The sequence below is a fragment of the Dipodomys spectabilis genome, unplaced genomic scaffold (assembly GCF_019054845.1).
Source record: "Dipodomys spectabilis isolate Male_0828 unplaced genomic scaffold, ASM1905484v1 ptg000067l, whole genome shotgun sequence".
Classification (NCBI taxonomy): Eukaryota; Metazoa; Chordata; class Mammalia; order Rodentia; family Heteromyidae; genus Dipodomys; species Dipodomys spectabilis.
This window is the reverse complement of record NW_024870744.1, coordinates 2,688,142-2,710,603: the sequence shown is the minus strand read 5'-3', so window position 1 is coordinate 2,710,603 and position 22,462 is coordinate 2,688,142. Positions and strand designations below refer to the sequence as shown.

The following is a 22,462-nucleotide window of genomic DNA, read 5'->3' as shown; positions in this document are numbered from 1 at the left end:
GGGGCTGCAGGGAGGGCACGCGCTGCTCGTCAGGTGACAGGACAAGGGGGGCAGGATCCTATCGGGATCCTCTGCAAGCCAGGCCACGGGGGACGAGGGCCACGGGGGACGAGGGCCACGGGGGACGAGGGGCACAGGGAACAAGCACACGAGACCACCACACCACGAGCCCGGAAAAAGAAGACAATATTAACCCATCGAGGAGGTACGTTCTGTGCGGATCCGAGCAGCCATGACACGTGGGGTCCGGAGGCAGCGGCAATTGGGAGGAGGGGACAGAGAGAAGACAAAAAAACAAAACCAACATCAGTACCATTCTGTCATCAACTGTGCCAATGTTGCCCAATTCCTGCTGGGGCCAGTCCGGGGCCATGCACAGTCCCAGATGTCGCTCAGTTGGGACTTCTATCAGCTTTGCTTTAGGGAGATGAACCACAGCGTGTCCACAGCAGTCCACGCTTTCACCCCGCAGCACGCTGGTCTCTGGCTTTTATGTAATGGAACGTAACGGGGCTGGAGCTTAGGGCCTCACACTCCTACCACAGCTCCACTTTTGGCTTTGTGTTAGATAAATAGAGATAAGAATCTCAGGAGTTGTCTGCCCGGGCTGGCTTTGAACCTCCATCCTCGGATCCCAGCCTCCTGGGTAGTTAAGAGTGTAGATGACTGGTGTGAGCCGCCAGTGCCCTGCAGAGCTCTGGGTGCTAGGCAGCTGGAGGCCTGTGGGGTCTAGCCTCCAGGACCAGAGCTCTCCCCAGCCCATCCCACAGAGCAGGCACCTGGTCTCTTGGATCCACTGGTGGAAGGCATTGGCATGTTGGGCAAACTCCTGGCGCAGCTTGTCATTTTCCTCCTGCCGCCTCTGCTCCTTCTGCAGCTCCAGCTCTCGCTCCTAGGACCAAAGGGACCTGGTCTCAGATGGCTGAGTGGAGATGTGGCCCCAGGTCTGGGAGGTGGTCTGAACTCTCGGAGGGGCAGGGGTAAGGCTGAGAAGCCAGGCAGCAAGCGCTTGGGGGCAGGCCCACCTTGATGATTTTCTGCAGGTTCCTCCAGGTCTCCTCCAAGGCCTCCATGGTGAACCAGGTGTAGGGGTTGGAGGCCACACGGAAGCTCTTAATCTGACGGTCCAGCTCAGCCAGCTGGTTGAAGTCAGCCTGCGCAGAGCTGAGGGAGGAGCGGAAAGCATCATGGGCCTCGCGCAAAGCTTTGATTTCTTCTAAGGAGTTGCAGCGGACAGGGTCGGTCAGGTCCTCCTCAGCATTTTCAAACCAGCTGTTAAAGGCAGACGCTTTTTTGGCGAAGGTCAGGAAGAGGTCTTCCACCTGGAAGCAGAAGAGGAGAGAGAGTCAGGAGTCAGCAGGGCAGAGCGCACGAGGCTCGTAGGAGTCAGGCTCTGCTCGGCTCTGCTCGCTGCTGCTTCCTCTCACTGGGGAGCAACTACAAGAGGGCAGAGGGTCTGTGTGCCTTGGTTTCGGCCCACTCTGGGCCCGTGCTTCCTCACAGGACCATGGCACCGCACGGCAGAAGGCGGGGAGTCAGGTCTGCCATCCCTGCCAACAGGCCCTCTCACCTTGCGGAAATGACTCTGGGCCTCCAGAAGCTTCTTTTTCCGGGTGGCTGAGTTGGCCAGCAGCTGGCTCCATCTCTTCATGAGGGAGGCATGCCGAGCCTCAATCGCCTTCGACTGGATGTGCTTGGCGGCCAGCAGCTGGTCTTTGAGAGCTGTGATGTTGGTGATGCCCTCCTGCTGGAAGGCCTGCAGGCCGGCATCGAACGTTTCCTGCAATGAGAAGCGAGGAGGTGATTTGTGGCGACAGCAATGGGGCTGGCTGTGTTCTTCGCAGTGCCCTGGCTCAGCTGGCACAGGCATGGCCCCCAGGCATTCATGGCAGCCAGCCTGGAGCCGCCCCCCGCTGCCACCTTGCCTTGCCTCAGACTGGGTTCCCCTCTTTCTCAGCTCCCAGGCTCGGAGTATCTACCATGAGAGGCCCTGCCACGTGATCACCTTTGGTTTATTCATCTATGGCTGCGCCTAGGGAGGCCTGTCCAACTGACAGAGGTGTCCCTTGTACCCGAGACCACAGTGCCCAGCCCTGAGTCCCCCACAAGCCTCCATGCAGATGCACGGTGATGCGCTGCTCCCCCAGTTGTTCTGGAAGCTCTGGGATGAGAGCTACCTGTCTATCGGAATGCTGGGGTGCTAGGAGATGGGGTTGCCGGTGATTTCAGCCCACCAATCAGGAGAACAGTCAGACTCACCTGCTTGGTGAGGAGTGTTTGGACTGAAGATAGGTCTCGGCCATAATCGTCTGTCTTCAAACTGTTCTCCTTTTCACCTGGAAAACCAAGCGTAACGTTCCCACCCCTTCCTGTGCAAGAGAAACTGGAAAGGAACACCACAGAACTGACACGGATGTGACTTCCTCCGCTTCAGCCCCTCTGACACAGCACTTAGGGCCTCATTCTTGTGCCGTGAGAGGTCCTCCTAACTTGGAGGTCACGTTGACCCCAATAACAGAATCCAGTGCCCTGCAGGGCCTAGAGAGAGCTTGGCTGGGACAGCCTGTGTGGCTCTGATGGGCCCACTCTGTTGGGCTGCACCTATCACCGTCAGGCCTCAGTGTTAGGATGTCTCCCAGCTGGTGGCCAGATCTGCCCATGGGTAAGCTCTGATCCGGCGGAGGGCCAGCTGCATGGGAAAATACCCATCACGGTACCCTGGGTGGGAGAGACACTTTGGGCCTTGCCAAGGCTGCTCACCGATCCAGGACTCCACCACGTCAGCCTTCCAGTTGAACTGAAGGAAGGCTGAATTCTCATCCAGCTTTGCCTTCCTCTGGGCCGCAGCCTTCTCCAGGTCAGACACCTTCCCGTTCAGGCCCTTCATCTTTGAAGAGATGTTCTCCTCGTGGTGATTGTTCTATTTAGGGACAAAAGCACGGTGAGCCTCCCTTTCCTCCCTGAGCCCTGAGAGAATCTTATTTCCAATTAACCACCAAAAACCGGACATGGTGCTGTGGCTCAAAGCAGTAGAGCACTAGCCTTGAGCTGAAGAGCTGAGGGACAACGTCTAGGCCCAGAGTTCAAACCTCATGATAGACAAAAACCAAAACCAAAACCAAAACACAATTTGAAAATATCTATAGGCTACCCCAGAATTTTAAGAGAAGTCTGGAGAGAAGAAAACTTGAGGCTAAGAAATGAAGCGCTAAAGAACAGTCACAGCTGGCACTGATGGCTCACATCTGTACCACAGCTATTCAGGAGGCTGAGACCTAGAAAATCATGGTTCAAAGTGAGTCCAGGCAGAAAAGTCAGTGAGACTCCATCCAAAGGGCTGAACAAGAGTTGTGGCTCGAGGGACTGGGAAGGTAGCTCAGTAGTAGAGCGCTTGCCTTGCATGCCTGAGGCCCTGGGTTCGATTCCTCAGCACCACATAAGCAAAAAGAAAAAAGCCGGAAGTGGCGCTGTGGCTCAAGTGGTAGAGCGCTAGCCCTGAGCTGAAGAGCTGAGGGACAGCGCCCAGGCCCAGAGTTCAGACCCCACGACCGGACCAAAAAAAAAAAAGTTGTGGCTCAACTGGTCACGCATTACCCTGAGATCTGAGGATCATGGTTTGAAGCCAGCCCAGTCAGAAAAGTCCCCATGAGACTCTTATCTCCAATGAACCACTCACAAACTGGAAGCGGAACTGTGGCTCAAAGTGGCAGAGCGCTAGCCTTGAGCAAAAGAGCTCAGGGACAGCAGCCCACAACCACACACATACACACACACAGCCCAGTGAGTGACAGCTCATTGCCTACAGTTTAAGCCTTAGCACCAACACACACAAATAAAAATCCACTCACCTCACAGCTCTCTCCTGGGGGGGAGCCTTGTGTCTGAGAGGAGTTTCACACTGGTTCATGCTGAGTAGGACCAGAATGAAAGTTCTCTAATGATCTGGATTTTTTCTCTTTTTTTTTGGGGTCCAGTCCTGGGGCCTGAACTCTGGGCCTGGGCGCTGTCCCTCAGCTCTTCAGCTCAAGGCTAGCGCTCTACCACTTGAGCCACAGTGCCACTTCCAGCTTTCTTCTTTTTTGGTTATGTGGTGCTGAGGAATGGAGCCCAGGGCCTCATGCATGCAAGACAAGCGCTCTACCACTGAGCCAACTTCTCAGCCCCCACCCCCCCCTTTTTTTTTCTAGTCCTGGAGTTTGAACTCAGGGTCTGGGTATTGTCCTGGAGCTTTTTTTACTCAAGGCTAGTGCTCTACCACTTGAGCCACAGATCCACTTCTGGTTTTCTGCTGCTTAATTTTCCTGCCCAGGCTGGCTTCAAACCACAGTCCTCAGCTCTCAGCCTCCTAAAGGGATAGGATTACATGTGTGAGCAACTGGCACCTGGCTCTGTTTTGCATATTTTTTACAAGTTCTAAAAAGAGGTCTGGGCTGAGAATGTGGCTTAGTTGTAGAGTAATTGCCTAGCGTGTATGAAGCCTTGGGTTCAATTTCTCAGTAGCACATAAACAGAAAAAGCTCGAAGTAGCACTATGGCTCAAGTAGTAGAGCGCTAGCCTTGAGCAAAAGAAGCTCAGGGACAGAATCCAGGCCCTGAGTTCAAGCCTCAGGACTGGCCAAAAAATAAAAAAGAGGTTCGATTACTGAGAAGTCATTTTGAGAGTTCTAATGCCCCAAACTCCCCAAAAGCGATACCTGTCCTTACTTCCAGCAGAAATAATAAGCACCTCAGAAGTGTGACTACCGGGCTCAGCACTTACGCGTCTGTTTGGGGTGGAACTTGGGAGCATCTGTTGTGCTCTCCTCACGACCTGTCTGGAGAACACGACAGGTGACAGACAGGAGCGGGGGACACTAAGAACCTTCCCAAAGGGCCAGGCTCCTTTTTTTTGTTTTGTTTTAAATAAAGATTTTAGTGTAACAGGGACCAGTAGGGAGAAATAGAAAAAGAAACATTTCCTGCTCCTGCAGGAAGTGTGAGTTAAAGCCTCAAAACGGCAGCTGCTGGCCGCAGGCTCACCTTCTTAATGAGGTCTTGTCCGTTGGTGCAGACGTCATTCACACGATCCTTGTGGACAGTGAAATCCGTTTCAAAAGCTTCGTGTTTCTTCAGTAAGCCCTGGAATGGAACAGCAGGTCAGCCGCTGAGTATCTGTGATGGGGTGGGGCAGAGGCTGGGATGAGGGCCTTTCCTCAGGGATCCGGTGTCCTTTCCTTCTAGATCACCAGAAATGAAGTTGCAAAGCAATGACTTACTTGGCACATCTTGCAAGGAACCCGCAGGCCTTCCTTCTTGTGCCCTGGGCCCCGGAGGGAAGGCCCTCCTTGCTTCTTCTGGGGGACTGTGACCTCATCACATCCCGCCTCACTCATCCTGACAAGAGCAGGGCCACCTCAGGCCACTGTCTAGAGCTACGGGACATGTGACCCTGGGGATGGGCAGCATCTCCTGAGGAGGACAGCAGGAAACTCTGGCTGCCCTGGGGCTGCCTCTGGACCAGGGTAGGGGAAAGTTGGGTAGGATGCTCTCTAACACCCTGCAGCCTGGAGCAGCCTTCTGGAGGAGGAGAAGCCTAGTGGAGGGGGCAGAGAAGGCCTATCCAAAAGCCAGGCCTGCCTTGTGTGAACGCAGTTGCCTGAAAGATGCCAGGTAGAAGCTGCCTAGGAAATGCCCACCAAACCATGGACTCGAGGGCAAGAAGAATGGTTGCTGCTTTTAGCCACCAAGTTTCAGGTGGGATGTGATTGATAACATTACCACTTTAGGGAGTTGCTATGGCTGTGCCACAGTTGCTTAGCTGTGCTCTCATTTCTAGGCCTGAGGAATTTGGAGTAGGTCTTTGAAGATGGAATGTGTAAGTTAACATGAGCTGATGAAGGGTAACACATGGCCATGATTATATCCTGGCACTGGGGTTTGAACACAGGGCCTTGTGCTTGTTAGGCACTGCTCTACCACTGACCACCCGACCATTATCTGCTGAATCATCTACCAACAGGACTGATATCCTTAAAAAGGGAAACCTGGAGCCTGAGTGCACCAGCTCACATCTAAAATCCTAGCTATTCAGGAAGCTGACATCTGAGGAAAGTCCTTGAGACTCTTTTTTTTTTTTTGGGTCCGTTCATGGGGCCTGAACTCTGGGCCTGGGCGCTATCCCTCAGCTCTTCAGCTCAAGGCTAGTGTTCTACCACTGGAGCCACAGTGCCACTTTCGGCTTTTTTCTGTTTTGGTTATGTGGTGCTGAGGAATCGAACCCAGGGCCTCAGGCATGCAAGGCAAGCGCTCTACCACTGAGCCAGCTTCCCAGCCCGTCCTTAAGACTCTTATCTCTAATTAACTATCAAAAAAGCCAGAAGTGGAGCTATGGTTCAAGTGGTAGAACACAAGTTTGAGTACAAAATATGCTCAGGGACAGCACCCAAGTCGAATTCAAGCCCAGAACCCACACTAAAAACCAAAAAACCCCAAAACCCGAGCGCCGGTTGCTCACATCTGTAATTCTAGCTACTCAGGAGGCTGAGACTTGAGGATTTCATCTGGAAGCCAGCCAGGCGGGCAGGAAAGTCCATGAGATGCATATCTCTAACTACCAGAAAACTGGAAGTGACACTGTGGCTTAAAGTGGTAGAGCCATAGACTTGAGCAGAAGAGCTCAGAGACAGCACCCAGGGCCCCACGATAGACTTCCCCGTCCTAAAAAAAAGGGTAATCTGGACACAGCAAGGAATGTTAAACAGACCCAGAGGAAGAGAGCCACGTAGAAAGAGGCAGAGACTGGAGCACTGCCACCAGAAAGTTTGAGAATCAGGAAAGGGGTCTTGCACAGCCTGCACATCAGGATTTCAGCTTCCACGCATCAGGACTGTGGGCAGAAGCATTGTGTTTGTGGCATCGTCCTCACTTTTCCTGACCTGGATAGCAGCAAGCGTGTCTCCATAATCCTCGCTGGCTACCAGGGTCATTTTCTCATTGATCCAGGCTTCTTCCTCTTCCACATTGGCTACAAACTGCTGATATTCCAGGGATTCCTCTAGCCGCTGACCCCTATTTCCCCAAAATAGAAAAACACACCAGTCACAATGCTGTTGGCAATTGCACTTGGTGCTCACAAAGGTGGGGCATGTAGATGGCTGCTCATGTTTATGGGGCAGCAGACAGGTGCTCCTCATGCGGGAAACCGCAGCCACAGCTGGGTCCATACCCAAGGCCTACTGGAGGGAGCAACTGTTCGTGTATGCCCTGGAAGGGGCCAAGGAGCCAGCAGAAGACCCAGGCCTGTCCTCCACACCTAAGAGCTCCCTTGTCAGAGGCTCACCGTGCTGCTGCCAGCTGCTTCAGCTCTTTCCAGTGCTCCACGAACTGGGCCAGGCGCTGCTGGATCTCCTCCTGCCCGATGGTGTTGTCATCAGACAACTTCTTCCCTGTGTCCAGGACGCCCTGACAGGCAACAACAGTGACCAGTGAGCAGTGATTCCAGGAAGGGCCCTAACCTCCCATTCCCCACTTCATGCAAGTGAGGTATGTCCATAGCTGGCCTCTCTTCCACCCCTCTGCCTGTGAGGAAGGCTCTGTCCACACCTGGATGGCGGGCTCGTGGGCAGCCAGTTCCGCCTCCAGGCGTTTGTGCTTCTTCCTCAGGTTCTGCACACCCGTGAGGTCTCGGCCATAGTCCTCGGAGCTCACGAGCAGCTTCTTCTCCCTGGAAAAGAGGTGGTCAGTCTGCACCTCCTTCCTCACCCACATCCACCAATCTCTCTGGAAAAATCCTGGGCTGTTTCTTGCAAACAAGGTGAGTCCAGCCAGGAGCCTCCACTGATGGCACACATGTCCATGGGTACTAGCTCATTTGTGTCCAGGTTTCGCAGGGGGTAGGCACTGCTTTGGGCACAGGGGCACCTCTGAACCAGGGGCACTGAACCAGTTAGCCATGCATCATCGTTATGCACAGAATGTATAGCTTAGAGGTGGAATTCAGGATCTGGTGTTTGTTAGGCAGGTGCTCTACTGCTTAGCCCATGCCTCTAGCCTAAAGGTAGGTGTGTGTGTGTGTGTGTGTGTGTGTATACATATGTATATATGTATATATAAAATACTTTTAAGGTTGTAAGGAATGCATTAGGAGAGGAGCTGGTCCTGAAAGTGGCCTGTTCACATGCAGTATTATTTGGGAGTCTCGTATTTTGGGGAGTGGGGATTAGAAAAAAAAATCCAACTCCTCTTGTAGAAATGGTCTTCTCAGATTTGACATAAGTCCATCAACTTTCCCCGTGGCCAAAAGGTAGAGTCTACTGTGACACCAGGGTCACCACCTTTGTGGGTACATTGTTGGTCACCACTGGAAAAACTGAGTGTGGGGCGCTAGGGACTCGAGTGGCTACATTCCTGTCTCCCACAGACCCAAGGGCCTAAGACTCCTGCCTCTCCTGCTGCCCGTGCAAACAGCCTGGAGCTCTGTGCCACAGCAGCACGTACTTGATCCAGGACTCCTCATCATCCATATCCCGGAAGAACTGGTGCAGGCGGTGGGACTCGCTGAGCTTGGCGCGCCGGGAGGCCGCCATGCTCTTGATCTTCTGGAAGCGCCCATTGATGGTGTCCCGCTTCTCCTTCACTTGGGAGGTGTCAAAGGCACTGCTGGTCATCAGGCTGTCTGCCTGGCTGTTCAGGTCCTTCAGGCGATCCTGGGGGGTGTTGAGAACAGGAGTGAGAAGCCTGGATCTCGCAGGAGTACCTGCTTACAAGTAAAAACACAGGTATTCCGAGCACTTGTCCCAAGTGGATGCAGTGAGGTCAAATGATTTTCACAGTGACCTAAGACATGAACTGCTGGTTTCACTGTGTGACACTGGTACTTGTGGCACAAAGGCAGCAAGTGAGGATTGCCAGCACCTGAGCAGGCAGCAGGCAGCAGCAGACACATTTCACATAGACTGGCCTTCATTTTAGTTTAAGTGTTTTGAGGGGAGAACTCAGAGCCTTGTGTTCTACGCCATAGGCTAGATGGTCCTGAAACCATTCTAGAGTAAGAAACAAGGTTAATTTTATTATTTATCTGTGCCTTTTTTACTTGAAAGAGGGTACCCAATAGATACTTTGTTGAGAATAATTATATTCCTAATGATAAAACTCAAACTTGTGGAGAAAATGACAGCTGTGGAGAATTCCTATTCACCACCATGAGTCTGAGAGCTTCCCAAAACAAAAATAATTTCACTGATGAGACTGGTGAGTATGTTGAGAATGTGATACCAAGTTTTGGTTATCACATTTGTGCCAACATTTAGAACCAACTCACACCTCACTGAACCAGCACCGCTATGCCAACAGTCTTGTAGTATAACAAAATGAAGGTGGTCAGTGGATTTTAATAGAGTGGAGTAGGAAAAAACAGGTTTCAGAGCCCATTCTGTAATGAGCCTTTGAAAAACTACAGATACAAAGCCATATTTACACATTGTGCAGCAGCAGAAGAGGGGACCCCAATAACTGGAACTCAAGTACCCTCTCCTCCCTCTCAGTAACCTGTATCTTGTGAGACACAATGTAGCACTACAAACTGAGCTCAGAGCAGCCAAAAAAACCCAGATGTCTCCTACCAAGCTGATTAGAGATCCGCTAATGTGATTGATGTCACTCTTCTCATTCTTTTTTTTTTTTAAAGTCTGTCATGGGGCTTGAACTCTGGGCCTGGGCACTGTCCCTCAGCTCTTCAGCTTAGGCTAGCGCTCTACCACTTGAGCCACAGTGCTGCTTCCCGTTTTCTGGTAGTATATTGGAGATAAGAGTCTCATGAACTTTTCTGCTTGGGGTGGCCTTTGAACTGAGATTCTCAGATCTCAGCCTCCTGAGTAGCTAGGATTATAGGTGTGAGCCACTGGTGCTGGGTTCCTTTTTGTCATTTGAAAATGTTCGTGCTGGGTGCCCGTGGCTCATGCCTATAATTCTATCTATTCAGGAGGCTAAGATTTCTGGCTTGTGGTTTGAACCCAGCTCAGGCAGGAAAATCTGTGAAACTCTTTTTTTTTTTGTTGGTTGTGGGGCTTGAACTCTGGGCCCGAGTGCTGTCCCTCAGCTCTTCAGCTCAAGGCGAGCGCTCTACCACTTGAGCTACAGCGCCACTTCCGGTTTTCTGGTGGTTATTGGAGATAAAAGTCTCACGGACTTTTCCTGCCCTGGCTGGCTATGAATCTCAATCCTCAGATCCAAGCCTCCTTAATAGCAAGGATTACAGGCATGAGCCAGCAGCACCTGGCTTCGTGAAACTCTTATCTACAACTAAATTAAAGAAAAAACTGGAAGTGGCACTGTGGCTCAAGTGATATGTCCAGGTTCAGAGTTAAGGCCTAGAACCAGCCCAAAACAAAAACAAAAATTCATAATTTACTTTTTTTTTTTTTTTCTTTTTGTCTTGTCTGTAGTGGGGCCTGAATTCTGGGCCTGGGCACTGTCCCCTCAGCTCTTCCTAGAACTCTACCGCTTGAACCACAGTGCTACTTCCTGCTTTTTATGTGGTGCTGAGGAATTGAATCCAGGTCCTCATACATACGAGGTAAGCACTCTACCACTGAACCACCTTCCCAGGCCTACTCTTGATTTTTGAGAGAAGGTCTCACTATGGAATCCAGGCTGGCCTAAACTCTCCATCTATCCTTCTGCTTCAGCCTCTTAACTGTTGGGAATATAGGTGTGCCCACAATGGCTAGCTCTTTCCTTTTCCTTCTGATGTTCATAAAAATGTTAAACCATAAAACTCTAGTATTAATATTTCCATTTTAATATTAACTTTTCTTTTTAATTAATTCTCAAGATGCATAAACAAAATCCCTACGGGTGTGAATTGTTAAGAATATAATGGCAGCCGGGCGCTGGTGGCTCACGCCTGTAATCCTAGCTACCCAGGAGGCTGAGATCTGAGGATCACAGTTCAAAGCCAGCCCGAGCAGGAAAGGCTGTGAGATTCTTATCTCCAATAAACCATTAGAAACCCAGAAGTGGCGCTGTGGCTCAAGCGGTAGAGCACTAGCCTTGAGCTGAAGAGCTGAGGGACAGTGCCCAGGCCCAGAGTTCAAGTCCCATGACCAAAAAAAAAAAAAAGAATACAATGGCACTACACAATGTGAGAACTACTGCAGTCTTACCTCATGGGCTGATATGTCCGCCTCCAGCAGCTGGTGCTTTTTCAGCAAGTTGTTGACAGAAGCCAGGTCTTTGCCATAATCTTCAGATGCCAGAAGTGCCTCCACCTGGCATTGGAGATGCCAAAGGAAAGGCCATTGTGTGGGGCATATGCGCAGTGTTGTGGGAAAGCCAGGATGCCCAAGTGTGCTAGGTCAGTCTGCCTGGCGTGACTCTCCTCATGTGTGAGGTCAGTGCAACTCTAGAGCTTACTAATGGAAAAGGCAGGGTAGAGGCCCAGGCCTCAGGTTTTTCTGGTGCCGTAAGGGCAGAGAGAAGAGCCAGGCCACTGTGCTGCAGCCAAAGCCAAGGACCAGAACTGTGAGCCACAATGGCATACAACAATGCTCACTGCTATACCTTTTACCCCCCAAACGAGGCTGGGGCTATGCAAATATCCACAGGATGGGAATACTCAAAGATGGCAGATCTCTTTGAGGGACTTACCAGGCTCTCAAATGTCTGAGAAGTTTTAGTGACCTGGGATAACATCCCTTACATACTAATGAAACAATATTGCAAATTCAGCCATATAAATTATATCCTACAAGCATCCACCAAAGTATACCCTGAGTGTGAGATGTGAATAGTGGTGGTATCTAAGCATGTCTTTGTTTATATTCTCTCTACTGTCTCAATTTCCTGCGTGGCTCTGACTCCTTGCTCCTTCAGTTCTGTCTTGGCACAGGTTTGTCAGAGCTGCCTGTCGGCCAAACTCCACCTCTCTTCCCTGCAAGAGGAGGGGGCTGAGGTCTGGTCCCACTCTAAACCAGCTTTCTTCTCTAAATATACATTCCTTCCGCCCTTACGTGCCTTCCAGCAAACCAGAGAGCTCCCGCTGAGCATCTGTGTCCAAAGGCACCTGCTGAGCTGGGTCTGCCTTCTCACCAGCTGGGGCCTGCCCCGGGGCCCCCATTACCTCGGAGAGCCAGAAGTCAAAGTCCTTGATGCCAGTGTTGAAGTTCTGCTGCTTGTTGGCCTCTTTCAGCTTCTGGCTCTTCTCAGCTGACTTTTGTACCAGGAACTGCCACTGGTCAGCCAGGGCAGCCAGGCGGGCCTGCAGAAGCAAGGGGAGCCATGGCAGAACTGGTCACAGGAGCCCTTGGCCCTGCTTTCCCCATCTATAACAGCCTGGTGCCATTTATGTCCTCAAGCCTGTTCTGGAGGCCTCATCCAGTGGATGCTGCTGCTCCTCTTGGGGCCAGCAGGAATCCCTGGGCTCAACGTACCTTGACAGCGTCCTCGCTGCCGGCGCAGGCGCCCCGCTCGATGAGGGAGTTGCCCATGTCGATGACGCCGCGGATGCGGTCGGCATTGGCATGGAGCTCTGCCTCGAAGGCCTGGTGCTTCTGGTGCTTGCTCTGAAAATACCAAACCACCTTTCAGAGCTAACTCTTGGAGGGCATGGCTTTAATGCAGGATGGAGGGTGTGGTGGGAAACTTGAAAAGAACTGAGTAAGAGTTGTTGCTTACAGGTGGTAACCATGGGAGTGTGAGGCAGTAGGGCTGGGCCTGTGGGAGCTCAGTGGAGGGTGTGGGCAGAGGACAAGGGGTGTCCACCAACTTGGGAGCGGGACAGGGAGTGGCTTTGAAAGCAGCTGCAGCAGCTGGCTGGGGCAAAGACCTATAATTATACACTTTAGCATTATGCAGCAGATGTCAATGCCAATTTCGGTTTTGGGGCTATTTGTTGCCAACTTCCACCCATGCTATGTTATTCCTTAATGGCCAGAGGCTTGGACAGATACCAGCATGGGGACAGCTCATCAGCCAGGGCAATCATCTTTATCCAGCTATACACACTGGATGGCCAGTCCTGTTCCCCTGATGAAAGGAATAGTCTACAGCTGCTGCAGACCTGGGCTTGACTGGCTGTTGATGCAGTGGCTGTCATTAGTCAAGGCTGCTATCAAAACACAGCCTGATGGGAGGCTGGGATTTATTTTTGCCAGGAAAAGAGCGGGCTAGGGGCTGTAAGCATTCATTAAGGAGTACATCGTGCTACAATACTATGAGAGACAATTGCAAGGACACAGCGGCTGTAGCACAATTCTGGGGGAAACACTGGGCAGGTGAGAGGTACAGGGTCTCAGGAGCGTTACTGGGAGAAGTAAAACTAGGAGATAAAAAGCAGTAAAGCTGAGGAGGAATTCTGCATCAAATGTTTCATTTCAGAGGCAGCAACTGTTACGAGGTGGAGGGGCAGCAGTTTCTGTATCATGTCCTCTAAGCTCCCATCCAAACCTCAAGGCTGAGAAAGGGTCTCCTCAGCCACAGTCCTAGAGAAAGATCCAGTCTCCCTCTGGCCACAGGATTCAAACCCTATGTATTCACTAGAGAGCTTCGTTTTGTTTCCACTCATGGAATACAAATTTGAGCTAGGTGTTGCTGGAGATATCTTTCACTGCCTGTTGGGCAATATCCACTGTCATCCCAATCTCTAGCTCCTGACTCTCTCAGACTGGGAAGCAGACCTTGCCTCTGCAGTTCCCAGGGCCAGCATCTCTGGGCACCTGCCTGGCTGTGCGGTGGATTCTCTTGCCAGGCTAGACTGACCCTGCCTATGACACCATGAGCCATAGCAAGATCGAGCCAAAGCTTGTATAACATAGCTGATTATTTCATCTTCAAAAGAAGCATCCTTTGAAGGAAAGCTGTCAACTACTGCCCCTCAAATCAAACACTGTACAGAATTTGTCTACATGATGAACTAGGGCAGGGAGGAGGCGTGCAGGCTGATTACAACAGAGAAAGCCACACCCCACAGGGACACTTGGATGGCAGGTGATGAAGTATTAGAAATGAAAAGGATGGATGAAGAGACACCAGTGGACCATGTGTGACCACAGTAACAGTGCTCTACAGAGAAGAACACAAATATTGGAGGCTCATGTATCTATAACTCTTAAAAGCATAAAAAAAACTTACCAACAGCTTGGAAAGCTACAAAAACAGATTAAAAGACAAGAGTTCAGTACACAGATGTGAACATGTGCCAGCTATTAAACAGACATTCTTCCCCTGGGAAGCTCAGCACCTGGGAACGGTTTGGGGTGGAGGTAGGGATTCCATAGACTTGCTAGAAGCTATGGCAGCTCTCAAATGGCTCTGAACATTTACTAGGACTTTCCCAATAGCTTGGTTTACTGAAATACTTTCCATTGGCTTCACTGTGAATTCAAGGAGACTGTTTATAGGTATGTTCCCTTTAAAGATGGCTTAACAGAATCTGCTCCCAATTTGAGGCTACTTCAGGACGAACACTCACTCAGGTCTGCTCACCTGGATGTTTGTAGGATCCTTATAGGACTCATCGCTGGCTGTCTGCAACTTTTCACTGATCCAAGCCTCGATCTCATCCACATCTCGGCTGAATTGCTGCAGGGTCTGAGACTCTCCAAGCTTTGACCTTTTTTCAATCATCTGGGCTTTCAAACGGCGCCACCTGAGAGAGGGAAGCCAGGAGGCCAGCTGTGAGCATCCCCTACCATGGAGGAGGCACACAGTCTCTCTGTTGGAACTGGAGTGCACAGGACACCCACCTGTCCAAGACTTCATTGCGACGGCTCGCAATGTCACCCTTGGCATAGTGACCAGCAGCGACGAGCTGGTCAGCAAAGGCCTGCAAGGCTGCAATCTTCTCCTCCTATGGATAGACAGACACGGTTTAGACGGGGTGCAGCCGGGTCCTCCTAGACTGCTGGTCTTCAGAAGACACCGGTTATTTTGGGTGACTGGGAACAAACTGGTGGCAGGATCATAATACACCGATACTTTAGAAGCAGGAGTGAGCTTGATTTTCATCATTACGAGAGTACAGTTTAACGCAAGACTTGAGGTCACCCTGAGGTGGACAGGTGCTGGACACTAGCAAATGTCACAACAACAAATTAGGCTTCATAACAAGAAAAGATTCAATCAGATTCAACAAAGCAGTTGAGAAATTATAGTTTGTTCGCTATGTTCAGATATTCCCTTACTGGTCCAGAAATTTTCCTTTAAAATAATTTGTCTTCTGCCATTACTACTTTTTAATATATCTACCCACCTACCTATTATTTACTTTTTTTTTTCCTGCTGGTCCTGGGGCTTGAACTCAGGGTGCTATAAGATTAGTAGTGCTTACCCAGGCTCCGGTGGCTCACACCTGTAATCCTAGTTACTCAGGAGGCTGAGATCTGAGGATCATGGTTCAAAGCCAGCCCGAGCAGGAAAGTCCATGAGACTCTTATCTCCAATAAACCACTAGAAAACTGGAAATGGCACTGTCGCTCAAACGGTAGAGCACTTGCCTTGAGCTGAACAGCTGAGGGACAGCTCCCAGACCCAGAGTTCAAGCCCCACGACCGACCAAAAAAAAAAAAAAAAAAGATTTGTAGTACTCTACCATTTGAGCCACAGTTCTAATTCTGGTCTGTTGGTGGTTACTGGTAATAGCAGTTACATAGACATTCCTACACAGGCTGGCTTTGCGCCATGATCCTCAGATCTCAGCCTTCTGAGTAGCTAGGATTATAAGCATGAGACACTGGTGTCCTGCTTATCTATTACTTTTTTTTGTTTTTTGTTTTGGTCGGTCATGGGGCCTGAACTCTGGGCCTGGGTGCTGTCCCTCAGTTCTTCAGCTCAAGGCTAGTGCTCTACCACTTGAGCCATAGCACCACTTCTGGCCTTTTCTGCTTATATGGTGCCGAGGAATCAAACCCAGGGGCTCATCCATGCAAGGCAAGCTCTCTACCACTGAGCCATATTCCCAACACTATTTACATTTTTTTTGTTGTCAGTTGTGAGGCTTGAATTCAGGGCCTGGGTGCTATCCCTGAGCCTCTCTGTGCTCAAGACTAGTATTCTATCCCCTTGAGCCACTTCCGGCTTTTTCTGTTTATGTGGTACTGAGGAATTGAACCCAGGACTTCATACACACTAGGCAAGCTATTTTACCACTAAGCCACATTCCCAGCCCTCTGTTTACTTTTTTGTTGTTGTTGGTTGTGGGGGCTGAACTCTGGGCCTGGGTGCTGTCCCTCAGCTCTTCAGCTCAAGGCTAGTGACCTACCACTTGAGTCACAGAGCCACTTCTGGCTTTTTTCTGCTTATGTGGTGCCATGGAATCCAACCCAGGGCCTCCTGCATGTGAGGCAAGCACTCAACCACTGAGCCAACTTCCTAGCCTCTCTGTTTACTTTTGATTGATGAATGGATTGCTGTGGTGAAGGCCAAGTGCTCCATTAGTGAACTACACCCCTACCCAACCCAACATTAAAAAAATTACACATGTACTTTTTCTGATGACAGAAGTATTGCATGCAGACATACAGTGACTATACTGCTTTTTTTTTTGGTCGATTGTTGGGCCTGAACTCTGGGCCTGGGCACTATCCCTCAGCTCTTCAGCTCAAGGCTAGTCCTTTACCACTTGAGCCACAGCACCACTTCCGGCTTTTTCTGCTTATGTGGTGCTGAAGAATCAAACCCAGGGCCTCATATATGCGAGGCAAGCATTTCACCACTAAGCCACCTTCCCAGACCTACACTGCTTATTTTTGTAATCAATATTTCGTTGTTACTTCTTTTTGGTGTTGCTGGGGCCAGAACCCAGGCAAGCGTTCCACCACTGAGCTACACTTTCAGCACACATGAAGTATTTTACTTTAAGGAAACTGGCAATGCTGTCTAGCTGAGATAACACATCACGATTATTCTAATCATTAAGAAAACCAAGGAGAATTAGGAAAGAAATAGAAAAGATGTCAATTAGGAAACATCCAAACTAAGTTTACAAGGAACAGGGTCTTACCTGGACATTGATAGCTTTGTCAAAGTCCTCGTGTTTTTTAATCAGGGCCTCCACACTGTCCAGTGAGTCTCCTTTGTCTTCAGTGTTAAGGAAAGCCTCGCGGGCAGCCATCCAGTTCTCGGCTTGCTCACAATCCCGATGAAACAGCTGAAAGAGCACACTGGAAGGTGAGAAGCCCAAGCTATTGGCAAAGAAAATACAGATTGGGACTCAAAGCACACGTACCTGCAATTCAAGGCACTGGTCCAGCATCATCCTGCGCTGCACCCAGGCCTTTTCCAGGTCTGTCCGTTCCTGGTCAAGAATGTCAAGTTTCTCCTTGATCTCTGGGCTGGCATAGTGCCCATGAGCCAGCAGCTGCTGCCCAAACTGCTCAAATGCCTGGAAAGTGCCAGCTCTGGCATCAATTTCTGTCCGATGTTCCTGCCAAGAGGAGGGAAGGGATTAGATAACCGGCAAGAGATGCCCATTTAGTGTCAACCACTGGCTTACAACAAAGGGTGGGGGTGAGGCCACTCAGCAAGCAGGTCTACCCACCTGGTGTCGCTCCAGCAAAGCTTCGGCTCCAGTGACATCTTTTGCTAGCTCATCCGAGGACACCAATCCCCGTATTCCATTGATCCAAGACATGAGATCCCTGCAAACCAGATCAGCAGAGGACCAGCTATTATATGTTACCTGGCAAGCAGGCTTTCTGCCCAGGAAAATAGACTCAGGGCCACCTTTGCTGCAGGAAGCAATTCCAGTTTTCTGGTGGTTAATTAGAGATAAGAATGTTGGGAGGCTGGGAAGGTGACTCAGTGGTAGAGTGCTTGCCTTGCATGCATGAGGCCCTGGGTTTGATTCCTCAGCACCACATAAGCAGAAAAAGCCGGAAGTGGCATTGTGGCTAAAGTGGTAGAGTGCTAGCCTTCAACTGAAGAGCTGAAGGACAGCATCCAGACCCAGAGTTCAGGTCCCACGACCGACCAAAAAAAAGGACTCTTTGACTGGGCTGACTTTGAACTGTGATCCTCACATCTCAGCCTCTTGAGGAGCTAGGATTATAGGCATGAGCCACCAGTACCCACTACCTTCCAAGTTTTATAAACCAAAAAAGTTAGTGGAAAAGACTAAAGTTTAATTATAGTAAATAAAAAATACATCTAGGGAAAATATGCCAGTAGGAGGTCAGTGTGGATCCCTGTGCACACACATGTGCAGGTATATACATACTCCAGGGAGGAGGATACTTGTTTCTTTGATGTTTTGGCATTTAGTAGTCTGAGTATTTTATATTGAGCAAGTATTGTTTCACAACAAAACAACCACTACAAAGGTCCCACTCTACACATCTGAACCATGTTCATTTTTTACCTGAAGTCACTAAGAAAGCGTTGCAGGTCATGGGAATCGCCCAGCTTGGCCTTGCGCTGGTCCGCACGCTTCCCCAGGCTGGTCCAGGCCTGGTTTAACTCAGTGCATTTCTCCTTTAGGTCCTCCGCGGACTCAGGGTGAGACTGGATCAGGCGTTGGGCTGTCTCCCCGAGGGAGTTTACCTACAGAAACAAAGTGGTGAGAAAGCAGAAACAAGGGGGCTCTGCTCTGCAGAAACGAAAGCTTCACTCTGACCCTGGCCTTTCGCACCTTGTCACCGAGTGCTGCCAGGTCCCTCTCGAAGCCCTCGTGCTTGCGCTGCAGGGCCTGGACACTGGCTAGGTCGTGGCCGTAATTGTCAGTGTTCAGAGCCTGGTTCTTCTCCTCAATCCACTCTTTAGTTTCGTCAGCATCTCTGCATGAGACACATGCAAGTTAACAGCCAGAGTACAGGTGCCCAAAGCCACCAGGAAAATTGCTTCAGTGGCACCAGTTGATGGCCACTAACAGTTGTACAGAGGGAAAGACAACAAATTCATCTTCAGCAGTATTGACCTTGTATCAGGTGGGGCTTAGGTGACACAGTCAAGATCAGCAAGACCCAGCTGTTAGGCTGAGACCCTGGTCTGCTAGTCAGGGCCGTTAGTGTGAGTGAACAGTCCCCACTTCTCCCTGCCTTGGCTAGGGGTAGGCCCCTCACCTGTGGAACCTCTGTACTTCATGGGCACTGCCCAAGAGCTGGCTTCGCTCCTCAGCCAGTTGCTGCAGGGACCGCCAACGCTCGTTCAACTCCTGCAATAGGATGGCAGTGTCAGCCCTATTCCCACTCTTCGGGGGCCTGTCCACAACTAGGCCTGGGAAAATGGCTAAACTGGAGGAAGTGCCAGGGTCCCTATGGCTTGCTGTTTCCAGGCATCCTGGTTGAATAAATTACTACACAGAAGAGCAACATTCCACAGAGTCAAAGGCAGCTGTACCTGATGGCTTGAAGACCGCTTGAGTGCCTGACTGAGGAATGCCCTCAGAGAGTGGCAGGAGAGCCTAACTTGTCCTCACTCTCACCAGCTTGGTGCCTGGTATGTGGCACCTACTTTATGAACAACTGCTGAGGGGACAAATGCCAAGAATCTGCTTTCCAACACTTGCCCAGCTGCATCCTCAGGCCAGGGCAGATCTGAGTTGAGTGTAGGCATGTGTGAGAGTTGGCAAGCAAGGCAGGTGCAGCTTTCCTGTGGACGGCCGAGGGAAGGCCAGCAGTACTGCTCAGCATTGGTGAGGCTGGACTGAGAAAGCTGACCAAGCCTCCCTGCATGAGAGGGCTGGTGTTTACCCAGGATGTTCAGGATGTTTAAAGGAAAGTCTCCTGGTAGCCACAGCTTGTCCCGTGATGAGAACATGAGCTCCATTGTGGACAGGAAGGGAGATCAGGGAAGCTCATCACCATGTCTTACCTTGATGGAATTGAATGTGGCCACTGTGTGAACCATAAGACGGGCAGACTGTAAGGAAACCAGGGGAAACCAATGAGACATTTATTTGTACATTGAGAGACAGAGATCTGAGTTGCAAGTGCTACGGATTAGGTTTTCATGGTCAACCAAAATTACTTTAAGGGACACTGGAAACATCTGGAGAGGCATTAAGAAAAGGATCAGCCACCGGAAAAAACGAAAAGAGCCCACATTCGCAATCAGACCCAGCTCCATTAGTTTATCTGACATCGTCTGACCAGAAAGCAGTGAAGACATAAAGCTAGGTGGACAGAAAAAGCAGCTCACAGACTAGGGGCAAGTAACATTTTCTTATCCACACAAATTAGTTAACAGGGAGGTAAAGTTACTGGGATGCTATTCTGTCAGCATGCTCCTCCAGGAAGAGCACTTTATCAGAGGTGGAAAAAAAGCCATGAATTAGTTTTCTTCTCAATGGTGTAGACATTTCCCCAAGTCTAAAAGTGCCTGGGAGCTCAGAGTTCACCCAATTTATGTGAAAGAAACTCCCACAGATGCTTCCATGAACTTCCAGGTAACACATAGGTGTGGGGGAAAGGTATAGAGCCTTAACTCTTAGTTCCTGCATGGGAAATGGTGTTTTCTTTTCCCCCTATTTCTTCCTACTTGCCTCCTGCTATGTTAAATCTTCATTAAAACAAAAAAAAATGGGGCTGGGAAGTTGGCTCAGTGGTAGAGCACTTGCCTTGCATGCATGAGGCCCTCGGTTCGATTCCTCAGCACCACATAAGCAGAAAAAAAAAAAAAAGCTGCAAGTGGTGCCGTGGCAAGAGGTAGAGCGCTGGCCTTGAGCTGAAGAGCTGAGGGACAGTGCCCAAGCCCAGAGTTCAGGTCCCACGACCATACCCAAAAAAAAAAAACAAAAAAATCAAGGGCTGGGAAGGGTCAGTGGTAGAGTGCTTGCATGCATGAGGCCCTGGGTTTGATTCCTCAGCACCACATAAACAGAAAAAATCAGAAGTGGCACTGTGGCTCAAGTGGTAGAGTGCTCGCCTTGAGCTGAGGAGCACAGAGACAGTGACTAAGCCCAGAGTTCAAGCCCCATGACCGACCAAAAAAAAAAAATCTATCTATCTATCTATCTAGTGCTGGTACTGACACTTGAAACTCAGGGCCTGGGCACTATCCCTTAGGTTTTTCTGTTCAAGGCTAGTGCTCTACCACTTAAGCCACAGCTCCACTTTCAGCTTTTCTACAGTTAAATGGAGATAAGCATCGAATACACTTTCCTGTCTTTGCTGGCTCTCAACTGAGCTCCTCAATTCTCAGCCTCTTGAATAGCTAGGATTACAGGGGGTGAGCCACTGGTACTAGCTTGTAGGGACTTTGATTTGTTACAAGTATTTTTCTCCTTTCATCCTCAGACTTTATCCTACTAGTATCATTCACTTGGTCAGCCATCGTATTAAGGCCATTCCTGACTACAAGGTGCCTCATAAGGGGTGTTCTGACACTGACATTACCCTTCCCTACAAAGGATTTGAACAAAAGCACTTTGTTTCTGTGTGCTACATATCACCTGGAGAGAAAATAGAATACCAAGTATAAGGAGAAACCCCCTACATAAGTCTAGGGATGACCAAAAGCTCAGGACAAGCTAAACAATCAGAAAAAGGTAGGAGTCCTTACCTTCCATGGGGAGGCTGTCTTGGAGTCTGCTTCATCCTATTCAAAGAAGGATGAGTTTAGACAGGAGAGCAGAGCCATCATACCTCATCAGTGACTGATGTGCCCATGGCACTCCAGATAAACTGAACACTGCTGTGACTTAAAGCTGACTGTGACTAGCAATAAACCCAAGGCTACTTGAAAGGAATGATGCAAACAGAAAATTCCAGCAAAGGAGAGAATGAGGAGATTTAATAAGAAAACAATCAGCAAGGTGCTAGAGGCTCACACTTGTAATCCTAGCTACTCAGCAGGCTAAAATCTGAGGACCATGGTTTGAAGCCAGCATGGGCAGAAAAGTTTTCATGAGACTATTATCTCCATTAACCACTAAAAAAATCAGAAGTAGGGCTGGGAATGTGGCTTATTGGTAGAGTGCTTGCCTAGCATGCATGAAACCCTGGGTTCGATTCCTCAGTACCATATAAACAGGAAAAGCCTGACGTGGCACTGTGGTTCAAGTGGTAGAATGCTAGCCTTGAGCAAAAGAAGGTCAGGGACAGTACCTAGGCCTTGAGTTCTAACAAAGGAATAGCAAAAAACAACAACAAAAACAAAAAACAACAACAACAAAACCTGGAAGTGTAGCTGTAGCTCAAAGTGGTAGAGCGCTAGCCTTGGGCAAAAGAGCTTGGGAACAGTGTACAGGCCCCCACCCAGTTTAAGCCTTATGACCGACCAAAAAAAAAAAAAGCCAGGCAATGTGGCTGATGCCTGCCTGGGCAGGAAAGTCTGTGAGATCTTATCTCCAATTAAGCACAGAAAAAGCCAAAGTGTATGTGGCTCGAGTGGTAGAGTGCTAGCCTTGAGCCAGAGGAATTCAAGGATAGTGCCCAGGCCCAGAGTTCAAGCCCAGGAACAACAACAGCCACAACAACAAAAAAATCCAAAACCCAAACAAACAAATGAACAAAAGTCAACTTTTCTTTATGCCATGTTCATATGTTTTGTT

General features: G+C 49.8%; 1 protein-coding gene across 4 annotated transcripts in view; it reads right to left on the bottom strand.

The window, feature by feature from the left end:
- Nucleotides 1-22,462, bottom strand: part of Sptan1 (spectrin alpha, non-erythrocytic 1) — a 76,761-nt gene that overhangs the window by 3,636 nt on the left and 50,663 nt on the right. For 2 of the 4 annotated variants that reach the window (XM_042680982.1, XM_042680984.1), the window contains 25 exons: nucleotides 21,472-21,507; nucleotides 19,783-19,830; nucleotides 19,032-19,123; nucleotides 18,602-18,746; nucleotides 18,332-18,513; nucleotides 17,513-17,612; nucleotides 17,201-17,398; nucleotides 16,976-17,122; nucleotides 14,721-14,824; nucleotides 14,461-14,623; nucleotides 14,107-14,121; nucleotides 12,408-12,539; nucleotides 12,098-12,235; nucleotides 11,142-11,246; nucleotides 8,476-8,684; nucleotides 7,582-7,702; nucleotides 7,319-7,440; nucleotides 6,915-7,047; nucleotides 5,020-5,118; nucleotides 2,761-2,920; nucleotides 2,260-2,336; nucleotides 1,571-1,780; nucleotides 1,026-1,322; nucleotides 780-892; nucleotides 195-212 (listed from right to left, as the gene is read on the bottom strand). In XM_042680982.1, coding sequence (XP_042536916.1) covers nucleotides 195-212; nucleotides 780-892; nucleotides 1,026-1,322; nucleotides 1,571-1,780; nucleotides 2,260-2,336; nucleotides 2,761-2,920; nucleotides 5,020-5,118; nucleotides 6,915-7,047; nucleotides 7,319-7,440; nucleotides 7,582-7,702; nucleotides 8,476-8,684; nucleotides 11,142-11,246; nucleotides 12,098-12,235; nucleotides 12,408-12,539; nucleotides 14,107-14,121; nucleotides 14,461-14,623; nucleotides 14,721-14,824; nucleotides 16,976-17,122; nucleotides 17,201-17,398; nucleotides 17,513-17,612; nucleotides 18,332-18,513; nucleotides 18,602-18,746; nucleotides 19,032-19,123; nucleotides 19,783-19,830; nucleotides 21,472-21,507 — 3,164 coding nt within the window. The remainder of the gene's footprint in view (nucleotides 1-194; nucleotides 213-779; nucleotides 893-1,025; nucleotides 1,323-1,570; nucleotides 1,781-2,259; nucleotides 2,337-2,760; nucleotides 2,921-5,019; nucleotides 5,119-6,914; nucleotides 7,048-7,318; nucleotides 7,441-7,581; nucleotides 7,703-8,475; nucleotides 8,685-11,141; nucleotides 11,247-12,097; nucleotides 12,236-12,407; nucleotides 12,540-14,106; nucleotides 14,122-14,460; nucleotides 14,624-14,720; nucleotides 14,825-16,975; nucleotides 17,123-17,200; nucleotides 17,399-17,512; nucleotides 17,613-18,331; nucleotides 18,514-18,601; nucleotides 18,747-19,031; nucleotides 19,124-19,782; nucleotides 19,831-21,471; nucleotides 21,508-22,462) is intronic. The other 2 variants (XM_042680983.1, XM_042680985.1) reach the window with 1 other exon arrangement.